This window comes from Stegastes partitus, unplaced genomic scaffold, assembly GCF_000690725.1.
Source record: "Stegastes partitus isolate 25-593 unplaced genomic scaffold, Stegastes_partitus-1.0.2 Scaffold88, whole genome shotgun sequence".
In the NCBI taxonomy this organism is placed as follows: Eukaryota; Metazoa; Chordata; class Actinopteri; family Pomacentridae; genus Stegastes; species Stegastes partitus.
Window position 1 is genome coordinate 878,774 of NW_007577819.1, and position 23,643 is coordinate 902,416.

At 43.5% G+C, this 23,643-nt stretch overlaps 1 protein-coding gene across 1 annotated transcript in view; it reads left to right on the forward strand.

The window, feature by feature from the left end:
* The window catches only part of itga8 (integrin, alpha 8), a 59,792-nt gene that overhangs the window by 25,957 nt on the left and 10,192 nt on the right, over positions 1-23,643 (forward strand). Inside the window, exons 14-23 of the mRNA XM_008277070.1 lie at positions 3,619-3,664; positions 3,745-3,852; positions 12,835-12,890; positions 13,291-13,448; positions 15,616-15,747; positions 17,969-18,036; positions 18,400-18,547; positions 19,073-19,165; positions 22,062-22,141; positions 22,579-22,659. Coding sequence (XP_008275292.1) covers positions 3,619-3,664; positions 3,745-3,852; positions 12,835-12,890; positions 13,291-13,448; positions 15,616-15,747; positions 17,969-18,036; positions 18,400-18,547; positions 19,073-19,165; positions 22,062-22,141; positions 22,579-22,659 — 970 coding nt within the window. The remainder of the gene's footprint in view (positions 1-3,618; positions 3,665-3,744; positions 3,853-12,834; positions 12,891-13,290; positions 13,449-15,615; positions 15,748-17,968; positions 18,037-18,399; positions 18,548-19,072; positions 19,166-22,061; positions 22,142-22,578; positions 22,660-23,643) is intronic.

Here is a 23,643-nt window from a genome sequence, read left to right on the forward strand (position 1 = left end):
AAAAACTTTCTACGGTAAATACACACACTTCAGGTTAAAACCGGGTGGATTCCCTTTGGGTTGAGGAAGTAGAGTGGAAACTCACGGGTGGCGGCGCTTTCAGCCAACACACACACGCGCTGTGTAAACACACACATACACACAAGCGTGCAGCACTTGTGTCGTCTGTCATTAGCGAGCCGGTTGACGGAAGTGAGTCGCACACACATGGTGCGTCGTTTGCAGGGTAGTAAAGTCACACTGTTCAAAGGAGCCCGAGATGTTTGATCCGCGTTATGAGAGGACTGCTCGGGCGTCTGGGAGGCCTGCTGCAGCCGCCACATGCTCCCGACGACGTTAAATGTCATTAGGCTACCGCAGGAGGGAAGGAAGGACGATGACGGGGCTCCGCTTTTAGCTTTAATGGACTTTATCTACAGAGATTATGTCATTGATGGCTTAGAGTAGGAAGCTAAATAAAGGAAAAAGAAGGTAGAACCAAAATGGCGCTGCTCACTGCTTAATTAAACTCCAGCATGTTTGTTTTTGACACCTAGACAGCACTGAGTTGACATTCGGTGCACGGAGGCCGGGGTCAGCCGTGGATCGGCGGGGTCAAACGGCCTCAGGGTGCATCTCAGGTTCAGCCGACGGGTTAAGGGTCAAAAACTGACAGTGTTTTACTTGTCAATCACTCGCTGAAAGAGTTACAGAAACATCGTCCGGGTTCGGCGGCTTGCATGTATTTGGTGGCCAGGGGTCATTAGGCTGCTCATTTGGTAGGCGAGTAGGTGTGAAATTTATCACCAGGCTGCTTCCACGTCTGCTTGGCTAATTAGTGACTGTGTTTTTTTGAAACAGCACAACCGTGACTAGAAGTAGAGACAACTCAGACATGTCTCCTGTGCAGTATGACGCAGTTATAATGCCATAAATCAGAAAAAAGTTACATTTATTTGATTATGTTTTACAAAAAAAAGAGAAAAAAACCTGGAAGCAATGTGTCCAACATTTTTCCAAATGTGCAATCATGAAAAAAAGAAATCATGGCTCCACATGTTTCAGATATTTTTCACAACATTTCACATCAACTCTAGAAAGGTGTTTCACCGTGTATCTTCCAATAAGCTGCTGACAAATTTGTTTCTCTGTTTATCATTTTTGAGCCTTCTTGTCGTCTCCTCTCTGCTGTGCGTAAACACTGCCTGCAGTTCAACCGAAAATCCACAGAATTTTAGTCACATCGCTGTAATTCGCATCTGAGTCACTCATTTCTTCTCAGTTGCGCTTTTTACAGAATCTGGTGAAAACTGCCATTTTTCTTCAAGAAACATGTACAACAAAGTGATTCTTTTTTAAAAATCACCATTTCAAGCTTCAAGATTTGGTGCATTTTTCTGACAAAATGGCACATCACACACAGTTTGTTCACAGACTGTCAGAAAGTTAAATCGCTGATCACTCCTTGTATTTTTACAGTTTCTAGCTCTGATAAATGGGGTAATATTAGTGATTTTTTTTTAAAGACAATATGCTTCTAAAACCTTCCGGTGAGTTTTGGGGTTCACAGGGTTGTGTAAAAATCACTTTGAATTGTGCAATTCCCCCTGCTGTGCAGTGTGAGCATAGCGCTTCCCAAATATGTATAATAGCTGGCAACTTATTGACGAGTCCAAAATACCACACACGCATCCAAGAATTAAGAAATCCTCCATTTCCCTCTTAAAAACCACCTCTTTTCCACTGAGTGCCATTGACCTTTGGCATTTAATCATCAGGGCCAGTCCCCTGCAGCCGAACAGGCAGACAGCCAGTGACAGCTTGACAGTCTGTCTAAACTCTGGTTGGAGGTTGTGTTTGCACAGCGCAGGACGGACACCGTCAGCGAAAGCGGCTCAGTTACCAAAACCCGTACCTGCACCGAGAAACGCCATCGTATGAATGCCATTTGAGTGCGGATATGGTTCAGTGTGTCTCTGTACGCACATAGACCTCAAATCAACGGTGGCGGGAAAGCTTTCCTGTGTGTAAGGAAATGGGATTGACATGGGAGGGAAAGTGGGCTGTTATTTGATTTAGCTCTCGGTGCAGCCATGTGTACGCTCTCACACACACTTAACCCCAAAGGCGCCCAATCCTCAAATCAGCCCCGTGTCATGCAGCATTTCTGAGCGAGGATAAGGAGACTGTATCGAACCTACAGCAGGGGCGGAGTTGCAGTTTCCAGGTTGCATAACTAGAACCGTGGGATGGATGGAGGAATGTTGGCTATGAGGCGGTCCCTCCCTTTCTGCTTGAAACACACCTTGCCTCTGATGGCTTTTGCAGATTGCGGTTTAAAGGCCAAGTGCACGATCTTCTGCCCATCATTTCCATCTTCATCCGCATTCTTTTCCTCCTCCTTTCTTGGCCCTCTGCTCCGAAAAAACCCTCACATCTTGAGGTTCTTTTTCATCTCAGGTTTTTTTCGATACAGTACAAACAGAGCAACACACTCACATAGTGACATAGCTCTCCCCAGGGGAACAGGGACAGGGCTTAAATGTTTAATGTTGTGGTTTCAGGGGGACTCGGTGACTGCAGCCAAAGGCAGAAACAGATGTGCCTCTCTCAGATTCAATTAGTCCCTTTTTTTTTTTTTTTCTTAAATACACAAGAGAGGAAAAGACTCAGCAAATGACAGGCAAAGTCTTCATGAGCACACTTGCAGCAGGTTACAGCAGCATTTCAGGCTGATTTTAAGTACAGTTGATTAATGAGTTAGCTAATAAAATTAATTGGCATAGATTTAACAGATCGAGTGGCAGTTTTTTCTTCTTTTTTTTTAACTGTTTGCTATCGTTTTCCAGGCACAGAATTAATAATCTAATCATAAAAATAACACAAGATTAATTAATCACGAGCATAATCATTAGCCGAAGCCCCGGGTTCCTCTGGCCGAGCAGCATGAGGTTAATCTGTCTTTCTCAGGATCACACAACCCAGTTTTCTGCCGCATCTGGCAGCGGTGGCTTGCATCCATTAAGTGCCTCTCTTCAGTTTCACATTGTTTTAATCAGCGCTTGTTGTGTGTATGTGTGCGTCCATGTGTGTGTGTGTGTGCGGCTTCTCGTTGGTATGTGTCCCCTGACCGCAGCCATTAAATACCAGCTCTATTTTAAACCTTGAGAGCCAATTAAAAGTGTGTGTTCATCACAAAAAGCCATGAAAACAAATAAAAACTCGCATATAGATGAAATCTGGCGCTGCTTACAATTAGGATCTGTTGCTGCGCGGGCTGTTGGGAAATGTTGTTGTTTAGCAAAATGCGATCGGGAGCGATGTGAACTCCAACGGGCCTGGAATGCAGCGTGGGGTCCCTGTCTGGATACAAACACGTGAATGCATGTTCTGTTTGTGAATTTAGCCCGAAAAGGGTTATGCAAGATGAAAGAAAAAAGCGTGGTGATATCAGAATGCTATATTATAGTAAGTGTGTGTGTGTGTGTTTGTGTGTGTATTAAACGTGAGAAGTCTGTGTTTGATGAAGATTGCTGGAGACCTTGAAATCAGTCCCATCTGTTGCATTCTTTGAAGCCCTACATTTCCCGTCTCTCCCTCTCTCTCTCTCTCTCTCTTACTCTCTTGCTCTGTCTGCAGATCTGATCGTGGGGGCGTTCGGTGTCGGCGAGGTGTCAGTGTACAGGTAAAAATGCGCAAGTCTTAAAGTTTGTGTAGCCTAACATTGTGGTATGTTCACGCATTTGTGTGTGTTTGCACGTGCAGGGCTCAAGCCGTAGTATCTGTGGAAGCTTCGATGATCTTGACTCCCAGAATCCTGAATCCCGATGACCGACAGTGCCACCTGCCCCAGATGAACACCATGGTTACCTGGTAAAAACTCATTACCATACCTTAATAACATACTGACAGGTGTTCTCATAGTTTAATCATAGCAACTGGACTTGCTTGAGTTTCTTGAAGACGTTTCACCTCTCAAGAGGCTTCATCAGTTCTGGGTGACTAGTTGGGAGTTCCAGATACTTCTATCCTTAAGGAGCCATTAACACTTGTTTCAATGGGGGTTTGTTGTTCGTGACTAATAACGATGACCTGGATGACTGAGAATCTTCACAGACATACTGACGGGTGACAAATTACCAACATAAAGCATCTCAGTAAGGTGTTACACCAATATGTGCTGCCAGTCAAGACTTCTTATTGATTCTCCAAGAGTCTGGATCTCTGCTGGAGGGTTGGAACACCATTTTACCAAAAGGTATTCCTTCCTTTGATGGTGGTGGTAGAGGGTGCTATCTAAAGGCCAATTCTTGGTTTCTGCTTCAAACTTTTGACAGATGTCGACGTCGAAAGTTTGCACGAACACGGTTTTGTTTAACCCTTGATTGCACTTCTTTGCAGACACCTAGTTCGCATCATTCTAGAAATTTTCTAGCCACTTCAAGGATTGCATTATATACATGCACAGTGGGTTGTACTGGTGTATTCTGTGCCTGCACACTACGGTCTTTTTTAGCATAGTAGCTGCACGGACACCAATTTTTGACTGTACATCTGCAAAACACTCTGCGTGGACTTGGGTAGATGACAAAATTCACATAACGTGGACCCTTGCAGAGCCTCGCACAAAGTACAACACTGACCAAACACCTGCCTTAAGGCAAAGTCATGCTTTCCGCACGACTGATGTGGATAGCAAACAGCGGATGCGCACGTGGTTTTATTCATACTACAATAGCAACGCATCGGCCTGTTTCGCAGATGGTCGCCCTTCATATGGAACACAGAAAAAAAAACAGAGAGCTTCCACGGATGCTTTAGAAACACTGTGAGTCTGTGCTTTTTACAGGATATGACAGCTGGTTACAGATCGGGCTGTAGCATCGTGCGTATTCCGGAGGTGTTCCGGTTTCTTGAAAGTTTGAAACTTCCTCTATAAAGCATGCACAAATCAAAGCACCTCAAGAGTCTGGCAGCCACTGCTTCAGTTACGACTCTTTTTATAAAGGTGTGGCGTTTGTTTTAAGCTCCATTTGTCTTCCTGACACACTGGCAGTCAGCATACTTGCAGTATGAACAGCCCAGGCAGCCTGCACACAAATGTACGCAGATGCAACACACAGATCTTCGTAGACAGAAGAAAAAATGTGCTTGATGCAGACCCTTGCAAACGTGGAAAGCATGAATTGGCCTTCAAACGTTAGTCCGACATGTAGGTGTTCATTGGAGTTGAGATCCTGTGAAGGTCGCAGCAATGATTCACATCATTTTTATCAAACCGTTTGTTGGCTCCTATGGATGATGGCGTCGTCATCCATCTAGATAGACATTTTTCAGGATAAAGGTAATCACTCAGGACAGCATTGTATTGACTTGCAGTGACCCTTCCCTTCTAAGCGCAGAAGTGGAAACCATGCCAGCTAAGAGCAGAGCCCCCCAGATCCCCTCACTGGAGGGGTCAAGGGTTCAGGTTTCTCCTTTAATTTGTCACCCATCTGTGTAGTGTTGATAAACCACACAGCCCCAGTTGTTCAGTTACATGTAATACTGGAAATGTCCTTTAGTCAGCTCCTCTTTACCCACATACACACTTTATATTTTTGGAAATTAAAAGTAAAATGGCCTTTGTTCGTGCCACAGATGTGAGTTACTGGAGTTAGAGCAAGGTTGTGCAAAAAGTTTTTTAAATGCACTTCTAAATTTGTAGTGTAGATTTGGAAACTCGTGCCTATTTGTACTTCTTAACTGGGTATTTATTATCATAACAACGTCTTAATGCTTCCATTCTTGGCCCAAGTCTCTCTTGAATAACAGAATCTAGTCTCAATGAGGTTAAACAAGCAAAATGAAAGAAATATGCCAATGTCGACGAGAGCACAACAAACGAGCAAAGATCATGATAGAAAACCAAAATGCTGACTTTGGAACACAGCGAGCAATTAAACATGCAAACCATTTTCCAGAGAGTTGACACTTTTTTTCTCTTGTTTGTGAGATGTTTCTGTTGCTTCTTCACCACAATTTGTTGTAACTTTTCCCAGCTGTGTGTAGCTCAGCCATTTCCGTTTGGCATTGCATTGTGGGACAAAGGAGCCGATCGACACCACACTCGTAGCCAAGAACAGAAAAGGTTACATCTAGGAATATTTCTAATTTAGCCGCTTTTCCAGTGTGAAAACTCATACTCCGGTCCAATTTATTTGTAGTTTGGAGCCTGGAAACAGTGTGTGTCTGTGTGTGTGCAGGTGAATTAAAACTAAAGGGATCAAAGTCTTAAACAAACACACTAATGAGGCCCTCTGCTGCACCGAGCCCCAGATCTGTAACAGAAATCATGCTGCTTATACAGTATGATAAAATGGTATGCAGCATAAAGTATACGCTTTCACAAATCACACTCGCACTGACAGATGTGACAAATATTTCACCCCTGCGCTCTAGATGTCTGCCATCAGCCAACGTCTGTTTGTCTGCATCTGTAATGAAAATGCGCCGCTCGTATAACCTGGAAAGTCAGATTTACGGGACTCTGCAATTAATTTGAAACTGCATAATTCTGTTTTGATTATATTATTGTTCCTGCGGGTAGCAGTCTGTCTTTGAACAGTCTGGGGGCGAGTTTAGTCGAGGGGGGAAACCGGTCTAAAGGCTCCCGCTGCTTCGCCACAGTCTGTTGTTGGTCCAAACTTATTGGGGCTGAAACTGCTGCAGGACTATTTGGATGGGAGAAGTGGGCTCGGCCAGCTGCCATCGCGGTGTCTGCGTGGTGGTGTGTGAGTATTGGCACTGAGTGAAAAGGGAACAGGGTTTGGGTCGGATTTACAGAGAGCACTAAACTGCGGAATTTTGTCAAAACAAAACTCAGCTTATTTAAATAAACCGCCATAAAATTTCGGTCCGAGATATGGAATCGGAGAGGACGGACGCACACGCGGGGAGTCGAACAGCAGCAGATTTAAAGTCCGTCTGAGGCTCTTGTGTTTCGGAAGAGTGCGAAGTTTCGTGGAGTTCTGTTAGTTTCCCTGCAGTATGAGCAAGAGAGAAGCCTCGCGTATTACCATGACATTCGAGTCACACAGTTAGGCGTCTGATTTCCAGGAAAATAATCACCAAGCGGTCTTTAAACCTAAAGGTCGTTTAACAACACCGACTGTTGTTCTGGATGTGTTTCTGCCATCCTCAAAGGTTCAGCTAACCCTCTGGCTGAAAAAATATTCTGTTTGTTCTATGATCAAAATAGAGAGAGAGAGAGAAAAAACGAGTTGTGCCTCTTTTTGAAACAAAAGCCCTTTTCAGACATGAAATACTTAGCGTTGCTGTTTCATCAACCTATATAGGTGATGGCATTTTGTCATAAGGACACAGGTCATTTTTTACGCTATTGTTACTCACAGTTTCATTCAAACAAACCCACCAGGGACGCGGTACAATATTTGTCATACATGCAAGACTGAACAGTACATAAAGAGATGTTTGAGGACACAGTGTGACCTGCTGTTAGATCCTGAACAATCCTGTCTCTGTGTCAGGGAAAATGTATAATTATAAGTGATGAACGAAGCTACGACTGTTGTTCCAACTGCATAGGTCAACTCTTTGACACTAAGTTGGATCCTGCTGCTGTCTGATGCTGCAGGCATTTTATAAACGTAGAGGAAAGACTCCTACAAACAGCTTGGAAGCAACAAACTTAACCTCAGCTCCTATTAGTCAAAATCTGAATTGCATTCAAAATTGACGAGTCTCCTTAATTACATCTATTTCACATTCTACGCTCATTGCAGTAAAGTTTTATTTTTAGCAGACATTTCTGTTTGGAATAGATGTGAAATTGCAAGGCGAAGAAATTGAAATCCCAAACTTGATCTTTTGTATTCTCTGTGATCTTTTTAAAATCAATATCATTGCTGAAATGTGGGAAACGCATTCTCTAAATCACTTCACACAACTCAAAGTACGTTGTTGTTCATGCCAGTAACTCAATCTTACTGCATGCAGGTCAGATCCGTGCTGTGTTGAACAAGATACAGAAATGTTACTCGGCCCAGCCTATTAAGATTGCATGTCTGAAACAGGATGAAGACGGTAGTGAGAAATTAAATATCTTCTTGCTAGCAATGTAACTTCTATCCATCCACGTATCGCAGGGCTACACTTAGAGACAGACAACCAAGCACATTCACACCTACGGACAATTTAGAATCACCAATTAACCTCAACATGTTTTTGGACTGTGGGAGGAAGCCAAAGAACCCGTAGAGAACCCACGCTGCATGGGGAGAACATGCAATCTCCACACACCAAGATCCTGGGTGTCCTCACCGGGACGATGCAAACCTTCTAGCTGCAAGGCCACAGTGCTAACCACCGATCCACCTTCCTGCCCCGCAATGTAGCTTTAACGTGTAATATCAATCATATTGGTATCCCACGATCATCGCTATTGTGTAGGTCTACCACCATAACAGGTCTGACTGATCAGGCAGTGAACTCAGGACCTCTTGGGTTTGTCTAATGGTGTCTGGCAATGGAATCTTGGCAGTGGATCCTTTGGGTGCTGTGGGTTGCAGGTTGGAATCTCCAGTTTCCCAGCAGAGCTTTGCATTGCTTTATATTTTTAATCAAAATAATATTTGCATAAGGAGCAAGAACATTTATCATTTCCAGCTACGTGTTTGATACCCAAAGCTCCATCCTGGAACGTGACAGGACTGGTTACTTAGGTTTGCTACATATAAAACCCTGAAAGTCTGAATCCATGTTTTGGACACAACCATCACTACACTGCAGTTTAAAGGTGGAAATGCTCAGCTGACTGCTTATTTCCCACATGACATGTCTTCTTGCATATGAAAAACACCATATGGACATGCGAACAATGTAAATACTTGGTTTTAGCCAAGTATTAGAGTCAATTATTCCAGAAAAGAAGTGGTTTATACAACGTTTTGTGTGGCCACGTCACAAATCTAAAGTGTTTATGCGTCAGCCAAATGGCCAAGGCTGTGGCAAAGTGAACTTTCTCACTTATTAAGCAGACCCTCGGTGTTGCAGGAAGCGTGCAGGGAGGGCCGGATAGCGGAGTGCGGGGTGGAGGAGCACAGATGCATTTGGGGAAAATTACATCCAGTAATGACTGACTGAGGACCAGAGCTGTTGTCAGTAAACCGGGGGGTCATTTCTCTGCTGCGTACGTTTAAGTTCGACACACACTGCTTATTAAAGTCACACTCCCAAAACCATGAAACATACACATGCTTACATGCAACACATATTAAATAGGCACCACCTGGAGAGGTTAAAGCGGCTTAAGGGAGCAATCTTTTTTTTTTTTTTTAAATAGAAACCTGCATTTTATCACACATAAACTCACATCTGCATCACACACATTCTCAGCGAAGGAAAACGAGCTCATCATTATTGTGTCATCTAATGGGGATCCTAATTATTAACAAACGCACAAGCATCCACAACATCTGCATTCTGGTTGTTAGGGATTGTGAGCTTAAACCAAACAAACAATAATCACATGAAGTCATTTGCTTCATGCCTCATATTGCTGAGTCTTCAGTGTAGCAGCAGGAGCGTTGCGTCCGTAAGCTTCTCCAGATTACTGGATGTGGCCTCCCCGTGTGAGCGTCACTTTCCTGTTGTTGATTACAGAGGCGATAACACACATGCAAACCCACTCACACATAAGCTAGCGCACACATAAATAGAGGAAATGCAGAAATGTTTCGCAGTCTCCCATGTCTGCGTGTCTAATGGTGGGGCCTCTGCGGTAATTCCCGCTGCCCCCCTGGAGTACAGGGCGGAAGAAATGCCTTGTTTATGGGCAGATTATTTTGTTAGTTAGTTATACAGTTGTTGTTTTTTAGGATTTTGCCGGTCATGTTAATGTCAAGGAGAAGTGTGAACAAAATGCATAACAACATCGGCGCTTTGGTATTTGTGCAGCACATTTAAAACTGCAGACACCAAGCTACAGTGCTTTGCAGTAGAGAAATAAGACTAGCATTAGTAAGTTGAAATATTATGATATAACCTTACAGTTTAAATTTACCTGAGTCATTTAAATATTACAGTTAAGACCCTACAGTATTATATATAATACTAATTTACCTGACTAATTTTGTTAAGAGTGATTAAGAATCTACGTAGAAAACGTGCAAAGAAATGCAGCCTAGGCTTCTTAGGCATCCTAATCACATGACTGAACCACCTCATGTGGCTCTTATTGATGCCACAGAGCAGTGACTCTACTCCGAGTTCCTCACCCTAAAGCTGAGCCCAGCCACCCTATGAGGGAAACTCATTCCAGCAGCTTGGATGTTGTTTTTTTGGTGACTACCCAGAGTTCATGACTGCAGGTGAGGATTGAAACACAGGTTGACTTCTAAATTGAAAGCTTTGCCCACCAGCTTAGCTCTCTTTTCATCAAAACGGATCTGTACAGCGCCCACTTTACTGTTGATGCTGCCTCAATCCGTCCGTCCATCCCACGCTCCATTTTTCCGTCATACGTGAACAACATCCTGAGATGCTTCGCTTGGGGCAGGAACTCACCTCCAACCCAAAGGGAGTAATCTACTGGCAGAGAAACATGGCCTCAGAGTTGGAGGTGCTGACTCTCATCCCTGGTGCTTCACACTCGGCTTCAAACTGCCCCGCTGTGCACTAAAAGTCACGGTCTGAAGAAACCAACAAAACCACGTCATCCGCAAAAAGCAAATACATGACTCTAGGGTTCCCAAACCAGATGCCATCCTCCTTACTCCAGCTTTGCTTTGACATCCTGCGCAACGATATTACAAACAGGAAGCAGTTAGGTTCAACTAAATGTTAACCTCACTGATTGTAAAATGTATACACGGAAAACCCAACAAATCTAGACACAACAGACAGACAGGAGAAAGTGCCAAACACTTTAATTAAAAGTCACTAAGATTTCTGGTGGTCCAGAAAAAGTCCAAACTGAAAGTCTAAGTGTATGTCTAAAATAACGAATCAAAGCAGACGAACACTAGGAGCGCATGAAACACAGGGAAAAAGTTAGGTTGGAACATATTAGGTTAAAAAATAAAATAAAATACAAGAACAAAACAGTATACAGAAGGAAAGACAAGACCATTTATACAGTGAAAACTGTGGAAATAACAAGGTGACTCGTGAAACACAAGTGAAAATCGAAACAGAGACAAAGGGAGGAAAACATAAGCGACACACAAGAGAAGGATGTTTCAAAATAACACACAACATGAAACTAACCCAAAGACTATGACAGAATTTATATGAGTGGCATATTAGCAAAAGCAGAGAAGCAGAACTTCTTTTTAACAGGAAAAAGACTTCCAGCAGAACCAGGCTCAGACGTCTGCCTCGACCGGTTGGGGTGAGGGTGAAGAGAAGAGAGGAAAGAGAAGCAGAGAGACGTATAAATACCAGACAGGTTGATTGAACCAGACAAAACTCAGACTACAAGAGAGAGAAGACACAAAGATGATGCAATAGTACAGATACATAAATGCATGGAGGAAGTGAAAAAAGAAAAATCATAAAGCTCTTGTGTGAACATGTGAATACAACTGTAGGAACGTGATGGCCAAAGAAAAGTATGTACACTGGATTGGAAAAGAGGTAGAGCTGTTCAAGCAAAAAAAACCAAAACAAAACGAAGTAAAATGAAGCAACTGAGCAATACAACACAGTGGGGCAATAAAAGAAACTAAGAGAGGGCATGACAGGGCATCATCAGGAAGAACTAAAAGCAAGAGTAGAAGGTTCATTTTTAATTTGAATTTAGAAATAGTGGGACAAGATTTAGGGCTGCAAGGTGACGCAGTGGTTAGCATCGTTGCCTCGCAGCTAGAAGGCTGGTGGTTCGCATCCCAGTGAGGACACACGGAATCTTTCTGTGTGGAGTTTGCATGTTCTCCTCATGCAGCGTGGGTTCTCTCCGGGGTTCTCTGGCTACCTCCTACAGTCCAAAAACATGTTGAGGTTAATTGGTGATTCTAAATTGTCCGTAGGTGTGAATGTGAGTGTGCTTGGTTGTCTGTCTCTAAGTGTAGCCCTGTGATAGACTGGTGACCTGTCCAGGGTGTCCCCTGCCTTCACCCTGAGTCAGCTGGGATAGACTCCAGCCCCCCCGTGACCCTAGTGAGGATTAAGCGGTGTATAGATAATGGATGGATGGATAGATGGGACAAGATTTAATGTGGAGACTGTTCCAGAGCCTAACCAATGCTGCTATTGGTGTTTGAAACCTCCTGAGACTCCTTTAAACGTGACATTTTGAGCTTAATTCTGTATTTCACTGGTAACTATCCAAAACAGGCCAGAACTAAAGTGTTGTGCTGCCTTGTCTTCGTATCTAAACTAACTCTAGTTGGTAGAAACAGGGTTCCAGCTGGAACAAGCGATCTCAAGGACAGCGAAATTCAAAACAGGGAGCTGCAGCACACTGCTTAATTCATAGCCTTGTATTGTGCCATAAAACATTTCAACACTGCTGTGTCTTCACCAGAGCCTCTGATGTGTCTTTATCGGAGATTCTGATGACGACACATCCCGGATTCAATAGTGTCGAAGCGTTCGTCTGTTTCCACAATAAAAGGGTTTAAATTGAGCAATGTGCTCCAGCACCCCCCCTTTGGAAATTAACTGTCGTCTAGCAAAGGCTGAACTGGGTCAACCCGAGTGTGCGGTCATATTTAATGAACTTACTAGTGTGAGAAAAAACACCTAATTCTTAGTCTTTACCACATAAATTCTTTATATGATTCTGCATCAGCTCACATTTTAAATATTGCTGCAGAAAGTCATCACTGATTTCTTGATACTCTTCTCTTCCAGCCTGAAGGTGGATGTGTGTGCAGCGGTAAGCGGCGTGGGGATCCCCAGCTCTGTAGGTAAGCAGCCGTGCACAGCGGGGTCGGTTTCAGAGTTAGAGAGGCAAGAGGGAAAAGCACAGGAGGTGGGAAAGTAGTCAGAGCCGGCTCTGTCGTACATCTCATTAGAGCTTCCTGCCGAGAAACTGCTGCTCTGCCTCACCAATCAGAGCCCAGAACAAAAGGCAGCAGGGAGAGTCGGAACAAGAACAGACATGAGACTCATTGTTTCCACCTTCTTAATTATTCTCTGCAGAGTAAAACTCCTACAAATGATTTCTCACTACATAACTAATGGAAAGTCTCACACACACCCCAGACCGGACCTTGTGGATTTAACATGTGTGTGGTTGGCTGAATTCTCAACTTCTCTATAAATATAAAGTCTCTCTATCCTAAATCTTCTTCTTCTTCTGTCCAGACCTGAAAGCCGAGCTGCAGCTGGATTGGCTGAAGGGCAGCAGGGGCGGAGTTAAGCGGGTTCTCTTCCTGGACACCCAGCAGCCTCAGCACACCGGGCTCCTCAAGCTGGGCCACAACCGTCCACGTGCATGTCTGACCTACATGATTTATCTCAGAGTAAGCGGTTACACACAGAAACAAATAAGCTTTGCATGTGATGTTGTGACTCTCGCAGAGGAATCATTCAACGTTTATCAGTGATTGCATTGCAGATATCCATCATTGGGTTATTGCATGTAAAGTCAACCAAGTTCTCATCTGACCTCCTGGGAATCAGCTGATTTTCTGTGCACGATAACTTCAATATTTACTGAAGTCCTGCAAAATCTTACCTTCATACTCTGAATATTTTCAGAGCAACCGGCCCTCTGAGTACAAAGAGGTTGGTCAGAAAACTTTTTCCAGCACTTCTGAGCCTCATAACTTCATAAGTACAAGAGATAGACATAAATTTTCAGGGATGAAAAACACATTTGAGCTCTGTTAAAAGCTACAGCTATCCACTCCAGGTGTCACAATCTGAAGCCAAAATCTTTGTTTTTGTTCAGCCCGACTTCAAATTCGTATCACAGCCTCCACAATAAAACTGCATCGGTTTAATGTACATTTGATACCAGGCTAGTCTCAAATCCTTCTGTGACAAAACAATTTTCTAATATAGTCATACTTTGACACTAATAAAATCTAACATTTCAGAATCTGTTTACTTGAATATTTAAACCATGATAAAGCTGAGTAAGTGAGACATTACAACATGTACAAAGATGTGGTTTTCAGATCAAACTTCCACTTTATGTCATGAGCAGCCTGTTCAGTCTTGATAATCGCAGCGCCATAAAAATAGTGTTTATAGCGTTTTCCCAGCTGATCATCCAGGGTGCCATCTCTGTTATAGACATTAAACTGATGCAGTTTTGCTATTTAAAACTATCACATATCCCATGATATTGATGCTTAAAGTTGGTTATCGAATAAAATCATGCTGAACAATAAGAAAATGAGATTTGGGCTTTAGATTATGATGCTTGTGTGGATGTAAAGTTGATTTGGTTGCTGTTATTGACAGAGCTCACCCTAAAAGTTTGAGTACAATAAATCTTCTGACTCTGAGCTGGATTGATTGTTCGTGGACTGACCCCGTCGCCTTTTCGGCTGTATTTCACATCGCCACATCATCATTCTTCCAGGACAAATGATATCACTTTTACCTCTCATGTGTTTCTGATCACAGCTATCTGCAGTATGAGATACAGATATCTGCAGCTGAACTATGACTAGTTGTGATTCCAGTTAACTCCTTTCAGTTCAACATATCTACATTGTCCTCATTGTGAATTAAATTTGAACCCAATGATGCTGCTCTGGGGGCTGCAAGGTGGATCGGTGGTTAGCATCGTTGCCTCGCAGCTAGAAGGTTGCCGACTCACGTCCCGATGAGGACACCTGGGATGTTTCTGCGTGGAGGTTGCATGTTCTCCCCGTGCAGTGTGGGTTCTCTACGGGTTCTCCGGCTTCCTCCCACACAGTCCAAAAACATGTTGAGGTTAATTGGTGATTCTAAATTGTCCGAAGGCGTGAATGTGAGTGTGCTTGGTTGTCTGTCTCTAAGTGTAGCCCTGTGACCTGTCAGTTGGGATAGATGAAGATTCAGTGGTGTATAGATAGTGGATGGATGGATGGATGGATGGATGGATGGATGGATGGATGGATGGATGGATGCTGTTCTGGGAATTCTCCTTTTCAAAATGCAATTACAGATATCTTGAATTAGAATCAGCAAAGTGGTATTGCAGATGCTTGTAGTTACATCAGAAGCTACAGCAAGTGAGAAGCAATTTGTTTTTGAAGCATACTATGGCACTTAAGTGTGACCGCATATGACAACATTTTACCACCATAACAGACCAGCCTGAGGCCGAGGTTCTAGTAAATTCTGCCCACAAGTATGTAATGAACGCACATCTTGTTCTCCGCAAATTCCTCGCTGATGAGCTCACAGCATTTGCTAAAGATCTTATCAACCACAGCAGCTGCCACTTCTTCTGATAACACTGTTGAACTACTTTGATGGACCAGTATCCAGCAGGCTCTAGAGACTACTTAAGCATATATCTGCCGATCAATCACAAACATCCCTCAGTGTTGTTTTGGCTGCTCAGAATGATGTTATAAATATCCATAATTTTAATTCCCGATTGTGAAACTCAGCAGTTAAACGTTAAAACAGCTTAGTTCGACTGACACCACATTTTTCTCTCGTTCTGCTTCTTCTTCTTCTTCGCAGGAGGATGACGAGTTCAGGGACAAACTGACCCCGATCTCTCTGGCTCTGAACTACAGCCTGGCTCCTCCCGCTCGTGATCAAAACCTCCCACCTGTCCTCAACCACTACAGCAGCACCTTCCTCCAAGAACACGTGGGTATAAGTGCTGCATGTACAGGTTTAATGTTGCACATCACAAAGAGGGATCCCTCCTCCGTCTCTGCTGTTAAACGCTTTTATTTTGGGGAGTTTATCCAAGCGAGGGTATCAGGACGGAGGGTGTTGAATGCTACGCAGATTGTAAAGGCCCCCGGGGCGACTTTGTGGTTTGCGACTTTGGGCCATATAAATAAAAATGACTTAACTCCACTAAGCCTAACTCTGAACTCCTACTGCCAAGTGTAAGAGCCCAGGACAGTTTGATATTATATTTCATTCAGTCAGTCTTTGATGAAAATGCTTGCCTTGGACACTAAAAGAAATTAAAAAAACATCTGTCTCGCCTCATATCCAGCTCTACTTTGGCTTTTCCCGGTATACAGCAGCCCAGCTAACCTGCGTGGATCAAACAGTCCAGAATTTAACCACAGAAAAAGGATCAGGAGTCCCCTTTACAGTAACACCTTCCTCCAAGAACGTGTGCTTATACATACTATATGTTGTACATGAAAGAGGGATCCTTCCTCCATTGCTCTTGTTCTAATGTTTAATTTTACTTGATCCAAATCAGGCAGAAAGAAGGTATGCTCTACTGACTGCAAAGGCCTTTGGGGCAAATTTGTGGTTTGAGGCATTGGGATACATAAATAAAAAAGACTTAAGTCGACTAAGTCTGACTCTGAACACGAACTGCCAAGTTTAAGAGCCTGTAACAATCACATATTGTATTTCAGTTGCTCATTTTTGATGAAAATACTTGCCTTGGACACAAAAAAAGCTTACTTTCAAATTTTAAAAACCATCCAACTCACCTAATTTCGAGCTTTTCTGGGTAAAAGGCAGATCTTATAATGGGAAACTTTGCAGATCAAACAGCTACAATCCAGAATTGAACCATCAGAAAATCCATCAGAGTCCTTTTTCCCACAGTGTACTGAATGTATGTTATACAAACTGATTTTTAAAAAAGGAGAAGAGATTGCCTGCTGCACAGCAAAAACCCAGCTTCAGACTTTGGTATTTATTTATCAAACAAGCAAGCCTGATGAGAAATACGTACTCGTATGATTGCTCCTCCACTTACAGAATGTGGCAAAATAAATACTATGATGTTGTAAGTTCTTCCAGAGCTGAGTTGTGATGTGCATCACGCCCTTCTTCACTTTTGATTCCAGTACTGGACTGTGCAGAATCATGGATCAAACAAGGTCATTTAACATCTTAAACCCTTAGAGTCTGACGGATGCACTTCACTTCTCTTCTTCTCCGTTGAACTGGTCTCAGAAGTATTTACTGCAGTGAGATGGAACGTATATGAAATGAAACTGCAAGTCTTGGTCTTTCAAATGATACTAGTTGCTTGTATGTGTGATAAAGTGTCAGTGAGGAAAACAGATTTGACAATTTAATCATGTTTATAATCTGCATACGGCTGTGCATCCATCTACACACATATTATTCTTGTTTAAAACACTCATGAACTCATCTTTGCATAGATATGTTAATGTCCAAATAGGTCCAGATCTACTCAGTGCAATCATTGCATAGACATTCACAAATCTATGCAATGTTATGATAATATATCACAAGAACTAGCAAGCATTTTACAGCAGTGAATAAAATAATGAGATTTATTTCCATTGAGCACAAGGAATATATTTTCCCAATTTGTAAGTCATCCCACCATTATGATTCTAATCTAATTTTTTGGTGAGAAACTTGTAAAAACACCAAAATTTCATTATGCAAAAATATTTTTTCCCTGCTATTAAGGCTAAAGTGTAAAATCTGCAAATGTTATCATATCAAATAAATAAAGATAAGAGGTTAAAAGCAGTTAAATTACCCTGAAAGTGCTCGTAAGGTTAAACGACTCTGCGAAAGTTACTTTTTCATAAAAGGAGAACAAGCAGACGTTTCTCTTAATGCTGGAAGTTGCATGTCTTAATTAGAACACAACACCCACAAATGGGGACCACAGTATTAACCGTAGAGAGACAGGACACATTTTATCACTTAATTTCACTTTAAAATGACCAAACCAGACTTCTGCTCAAAACTGGCAGCAGCAACATTTCCCAGGATAGCAGAACTTTAGTATGCATCTGTACATACACCACACCTGCATCCTTGTGTGTCCCAGTTTGTTTCTCTATTTTTGGTTTCACGGATGATGTGTGGCATGTTTTAAACATTTCCCCTCTCTTCCTCTCAGGCTTACATTCTCCTGGACTGCGGCGACGACAACATTTGCATCCCCGACCTGCAGCTCTCTGCTAGCATGTAAGCCCGACACGACCTCGTCCTCTGACCTCGACCTGCAAACACTCAACACTCTCAGACAGCCACACGCTGACACACATGCAGCCAAACGAAGGCAAAATACGTCTGTTATTTCTCAAACAATGAGCGAAGTTTACACTGAAGTTGTTCACATTATAGTCACATGTGTGTGAAATCTCCCTATAGTGTTTCCAGCTGTACCACATCTCCATGGCAGCGTTATACAAACATCTGACTGACACACATATATGCACCCTTGGGGTCAAATTATGTTTTAGCAAAAGTGCTTCATTTTCTGTCTTCTCTCTGTTGCTAAAAAAAAAATCCCTCTTCTCCGTCACCTTTCTTGAATAACACACACAGGGACCGAGCCGAGCTGGTGATTGGAGATGACAATCTGGTCATGCTGACCATCACTGCGGTGAACCGAGGAGAGGGAGCCTACGAGACGGAGCTCCACGCGCTGATACCACCGGAGGCCGACTACATTGGAGTTCAGCGCAAGGTGGAGGTAAAACACACGGCTGAAATCAATTATCCTGCTTTGATGTTAGGGTCCGGTGGGGTGAAAATAGATATAAGACTGAGACATCACGAAGCCGGAGCGAGGAAGTGAGCCATTATGAAGCCACGGTTACAGCATCCTGTTGTGTCTCGGCGTTGTGTGTTTTGTGTAGCGTGATTAAGGCTATCAGCGGGGTATGCTTTACTGGCAGAGGCCCAAAAACTCCTATTATGATTTACAAGCTGCATTAGTGACCACGGAAATGGATGGGGTCAAGTTGTGCGTGCACGTTCCTGTCTGTGTGTGTGTGTGTGTTTGCACGTGCGCTAATGAGTGTGTAATGGGGCTGTGTGATTGATGACATTGTTACTGTCAGAGCATTCATCACTCTTCTCTCCCCCGTCTCCCTCTCCTTCCTCCTTTGATGCTCCCTCCCTTGTTCCTTTCTTTCGCCACTTGACTCTGACTGCTCCCTATTTGTCACTTTCATTCACTTGCCTACTCTCCATCATTTTATTTACCCTCTTCTAGTCTCTCTCGGAGCTAAATTGCGAGTACAAGATGATCAACGAGTCCAGGATGGTGGTGTGCGACCTCGGGAACCCAATGGTGGCCGGGACGGAGGTGAGTTCTTGCCCTCAAAAGCACAACTTTTCAATGAAACGTCCCATGTTGAGGAAGGCAACCCTGACTGATCGTCACCTTGACCCTCATTCCGCACGCTCCGACTCCCATGGCTATGCTTCACGCTCATGCACGATCCATTTAGCTCTTGCGTGGCTGACACATGCAGGAAATCGAGGCTTTGTAAAGTAAAGAGAGTTCCCTTCCTACATGAAATCCTGCCGCGCTGGCGTGCGTGCATGTGCCACAAAGCATATGCGTGAATGTGAGGTTTCCCTAAAGGTGTCAAGGCCGGCCGAGAGGTGTAATCGCGCTCTCGAGGTGACGCATGGACATTCTGATAAATCAATTATGTGGTCATGTTACACTGTTGGGGGAGGAGAGCATAACAAGGCATGTGAAAGGGACAAAGCATGTGCATGTGTGTGCGCTCCCAAGTTGGCCAGATGTTTCCCATATTTAACTCTCCCCTTGCCCTGTTGGACGTTCAGGAATCCATGAGCTTATGCAGAACATACTTCCATGTACCCCATACAGACTCTGGTTATATTGTGCAACTAAATGGTCCCCATCACTGGAGTTCATTCCTTGTGCCACATGAAACAGCTGCAGCGCCTCACTGAGCCGAGCGATCGGTGTCGGAGGTGGACGCCTGAAGGAAAGCAGATTCTGGCTCCAGTATTGATGCCCGTCTGTCTGCCTGCATCTCTTTGACTTCTCCTTTGTCCTAATTTCAGTTTTAATTAATAGCCATCTATCAGCTTTCAGTGAAATCCTACAGCAACTCTATGATCATGCTGTATTACTGTTTAACAAAATTATAGTGTCTAAATTACTGACTCCAAGAAAAATGTAACTGAAAACCACTAACTGAAGTGTTTACATTTTTTCTCCAGAAGGAGAACCGATATACATACATCACATACATTGAAGCGCTTTACAGTGCGTTTGTCATTCGCACACATGTTCACATATCAGTGTTGACAGAGACTGAAAGCGACTTGGGGTTCCTGGGGTTCAGCAGGGGACACTTGTGGAGTAGAGGGCATTGAGGGGCCAGGGATCGAACCGCCAGCCTTAGGATTAGTGGCCACCCTGCGCAAGACTACAGAAGGCACAAGGCTGTTGAAAACATCAGACAGACGGTTGAATCCTACCCGCATGTTCCTCAATTAAAAATACCAATTTTATTTAAATAAATACAATTGTGGTTTGGCAAAATTTGCAACCACTTGGACTGTCTACACTGTACATGTGCCAGGGTTTAAAACAAATGTTGGTCGTGAGGAGATGCTGCACAAGGAAATTTTCCATCACCCACACCTTTATAATTCATTCCTAACAGAGTTGTAATTTAAGTAGCCTCTGTTGGACTTTGGAGGAGCATTACATTTGTACGTGTTCTCCACTGACACAGTGGCACATTGTAAATTCTCCAGATATCCTGTGCTATGTCCACCCATTGTGGTCGGCACACCTCGGAAAGAATCACACATGATGTGGTGCTACAGTCAATCTGTAACCAGCTGCTACATCCTGTATAAAGTGCAAAGCCACAGTTTGTTTTTTTTGTTTTTTTTAGAAACATCCACAGGAGCCTTGTGTAGATTTCTGTGTTCACTGTGAGAGCCAATAAGGCCAACTGTGTAGCAGACCAATGCTACCTACTGTAGTATGAATAGACCCATGTGCATGCCTGCTGTCTGCTTTTAAAGTGTGCACTGGTCATCTGGAAACCATGAATTTGCCTTAACACTGGCCCAAAGCTGGCCTCAGGTGCAGTGACAGTGGTTAGTTGACATCATCATCGTTCCAGCAGTTACATCCTTGGGAAGTACATAAACCACTTCTCTCACTCTCCTTCCAAAAAAAATCGCTGTTTTGCTAAATTATGAATAAACACACTGAGGCAAAGCTTTGTAGCTGTCAAGAGGGCCTGCAAGAAGCAGCGTGTGTAGTCGTATTGCGGCAAAATGCAAATTTTTTTGGAATACGGAGAGTGTAGGGCAACATTGCAAGTGCTTTGAGGAAGTTTTGGTGGACGTTTTGATGATTTTCTCCACCGTGAAAAATGCACAATCCGTCGCAACAGACGTAAATCCAAGCTGACCACGGTGACTGATCTCTCCGAGGGACCAAACTACAAACGTTAACTACCACCTTTCAAGCCGGGAGTGTAAAGATTTTACAACACACCAGTTGGTTTCAGACTTCTGTTTCGTCCTCCTCCACCTCCCCTCTCTGTGACAGGCAGCTGATAGTGACGGCTTCTCCCTGAGCGACTTATACTCATTTGGTGTCTGTCTCTTTAGATCTTCCCCTTCCAGTCTCTCTAATGTGTCCCATAAAGATGGCTTCACTTTGTAGTCCCGCGCCCCGCCCAGACTCCCCCACAGGCCTGCCTCTTTAGTCTGCATGCTGTCATTTCCCTCGCCGGGCCGTGTGCCTGACCTGTTGCTCGGCGGAGCTCACATACACATGTACACATGTGCGTTCGCTGCCATGCTGTCGATGATGAACTAAATCCTCCATGTGGTTCGAGTTAGCCTGGAGGACAGGGGATTTAAAACCGAGGAGAGACAAGAAACCTAACTGTAGCTTTTAAGTGTGTGTCTGTTGTCTGGATTTTCTCAGATTTAAGATTCTTGCTGTTATCAACACACACACACACACACACACACACACACACACACACAGAATCCTGATAGTCTGTCTATGAAATAACAGAAGAGGATCTGGTTAACAGGGGTTTTACTGTCTATTACTGGACATTTAAAGACCTGACGTGGCTTTTGATGTGCAGATGTATTTGTGACCATCTGTCCTCTCTGTCATCTTTTTTTTTTAACGCATCCTCTCTCTCTCTCTTTTGCCTTTTCTCCACACTCCTGCCCAGCTGTCTGTTGGTTTGAGGTTTTCGGTCCAAAAGCTGGAAGATTCTGGACCAAAAATCAGCTTCGAGCTGCAGATCCACAGGTGACACGCCCACCGAAACACTCTCACGCATACCTTCCTGTCTCTGACACACACTCACAAAGAGCTGTTTGTCTTTTCTCTGAGCCATGTAAATAAGTCCTGTGTCTGTGTCCTGGTCCTGTCACTGTCTGTGGTTTGATGAAACCAACCGCAGAGGCAGAAGAAGACAGATGGCCCAGAGGAACTCCAGACAGGAGACGAGCTCTGCACAAAATGCCCACTGTTTGCTTCATTGCTTTAATTTCGATACATCACATCACTAGATGCAGATGGTTAAACGCTGCAGGCTCTCTGCAAGGGGAATTCTTCTTAGAGTCTGCTAAGCATGAAAATACAGCTTTGTTATGAGCTATTCTTGGATTCACTTGCACTATATCACTGCCTCTTTTGTACTTTTTAATGCCTTTTTAGTTAAAACTCTCCCCATCTCTCCACAGCTCCAACAAAGATAACCCCGACAGCAACCTCGTCAGCCTGAATCTGTCCATCGTCGCTGTAGCTCGACTCGATTTGCGTGGGTGAGTTATGCTTGTCAGACTGCGTCATCTTCTCTGAGAAACGTTGACAAAGTTCTTTGTTGCCTTGCAAAGATACCGTTGATCTGGTTGCACTCTAAGCTTTTTGCCATTTGCAGGATATTACTGCGGTGTTTAAATTTGTGCGCCCTGTTTATATACAGACAGAGAAACACGTTTCTAGAAATAAATTTGAACTAATGGTGTGCACATGGGACATTTCCGAGATTTTGACATGTTCACTGATGCCCCCACATGCCCGCTGATTCACACACACACAAGCGCAGACACACACTTCAAAGCCTGGAGCCTTGCATGGCGTTGTTTGGGTGTGGTCAGTTTTACACACAAACACAGGAGGACCCGGGATAACCGCGAGGAGGACTGCTTCTGCTGTGTCTATCTGGCATTAGAAACGTTTTGCATGTTGAAGCACTGACGTAGCACATGTAGGAGGTATTTGCTGAGACCTGATGAAACTGCTTTGAATTTGAAAATGACCCAAAGTAAGACAGTTTTATTGGGCTGATCCCGGGGTGTGGTTCTCTGCATGTCCGCTTAGCTTACAAACATTACGCCTCCAGTTGGGCATTTACACATTTTTGCCCACTGAGGTCAGATTGTGAGGAGCAGTTTCATTTCCACACCAGGAAAATCTCCATTTCTGCTGAATTTTCTAAAAGAAAAGAAAAAGAGATTTCTGTTTTAACAGCGGCCCTTGTTATGTATACCTCTACATGCCAATACTGTTCAGTTAATTTGGTTTCAGAAGTGTTAAATCTAATCTAAATATGTTAAACTGTTACTACACTGCAATATAGTCCAATCTACCTCTAATATTCTTAACAATCTTCTGTATTTAATAATGAAGAACAAAATATTAGAAACACATTTCAATTTAATGCAGCCCCATACAGCACTGCCTTTAACTGCATCCCCAGTAGTAAAGCTGTAATTAAATTTATGTATTTTCAGCAAAAATTGAAC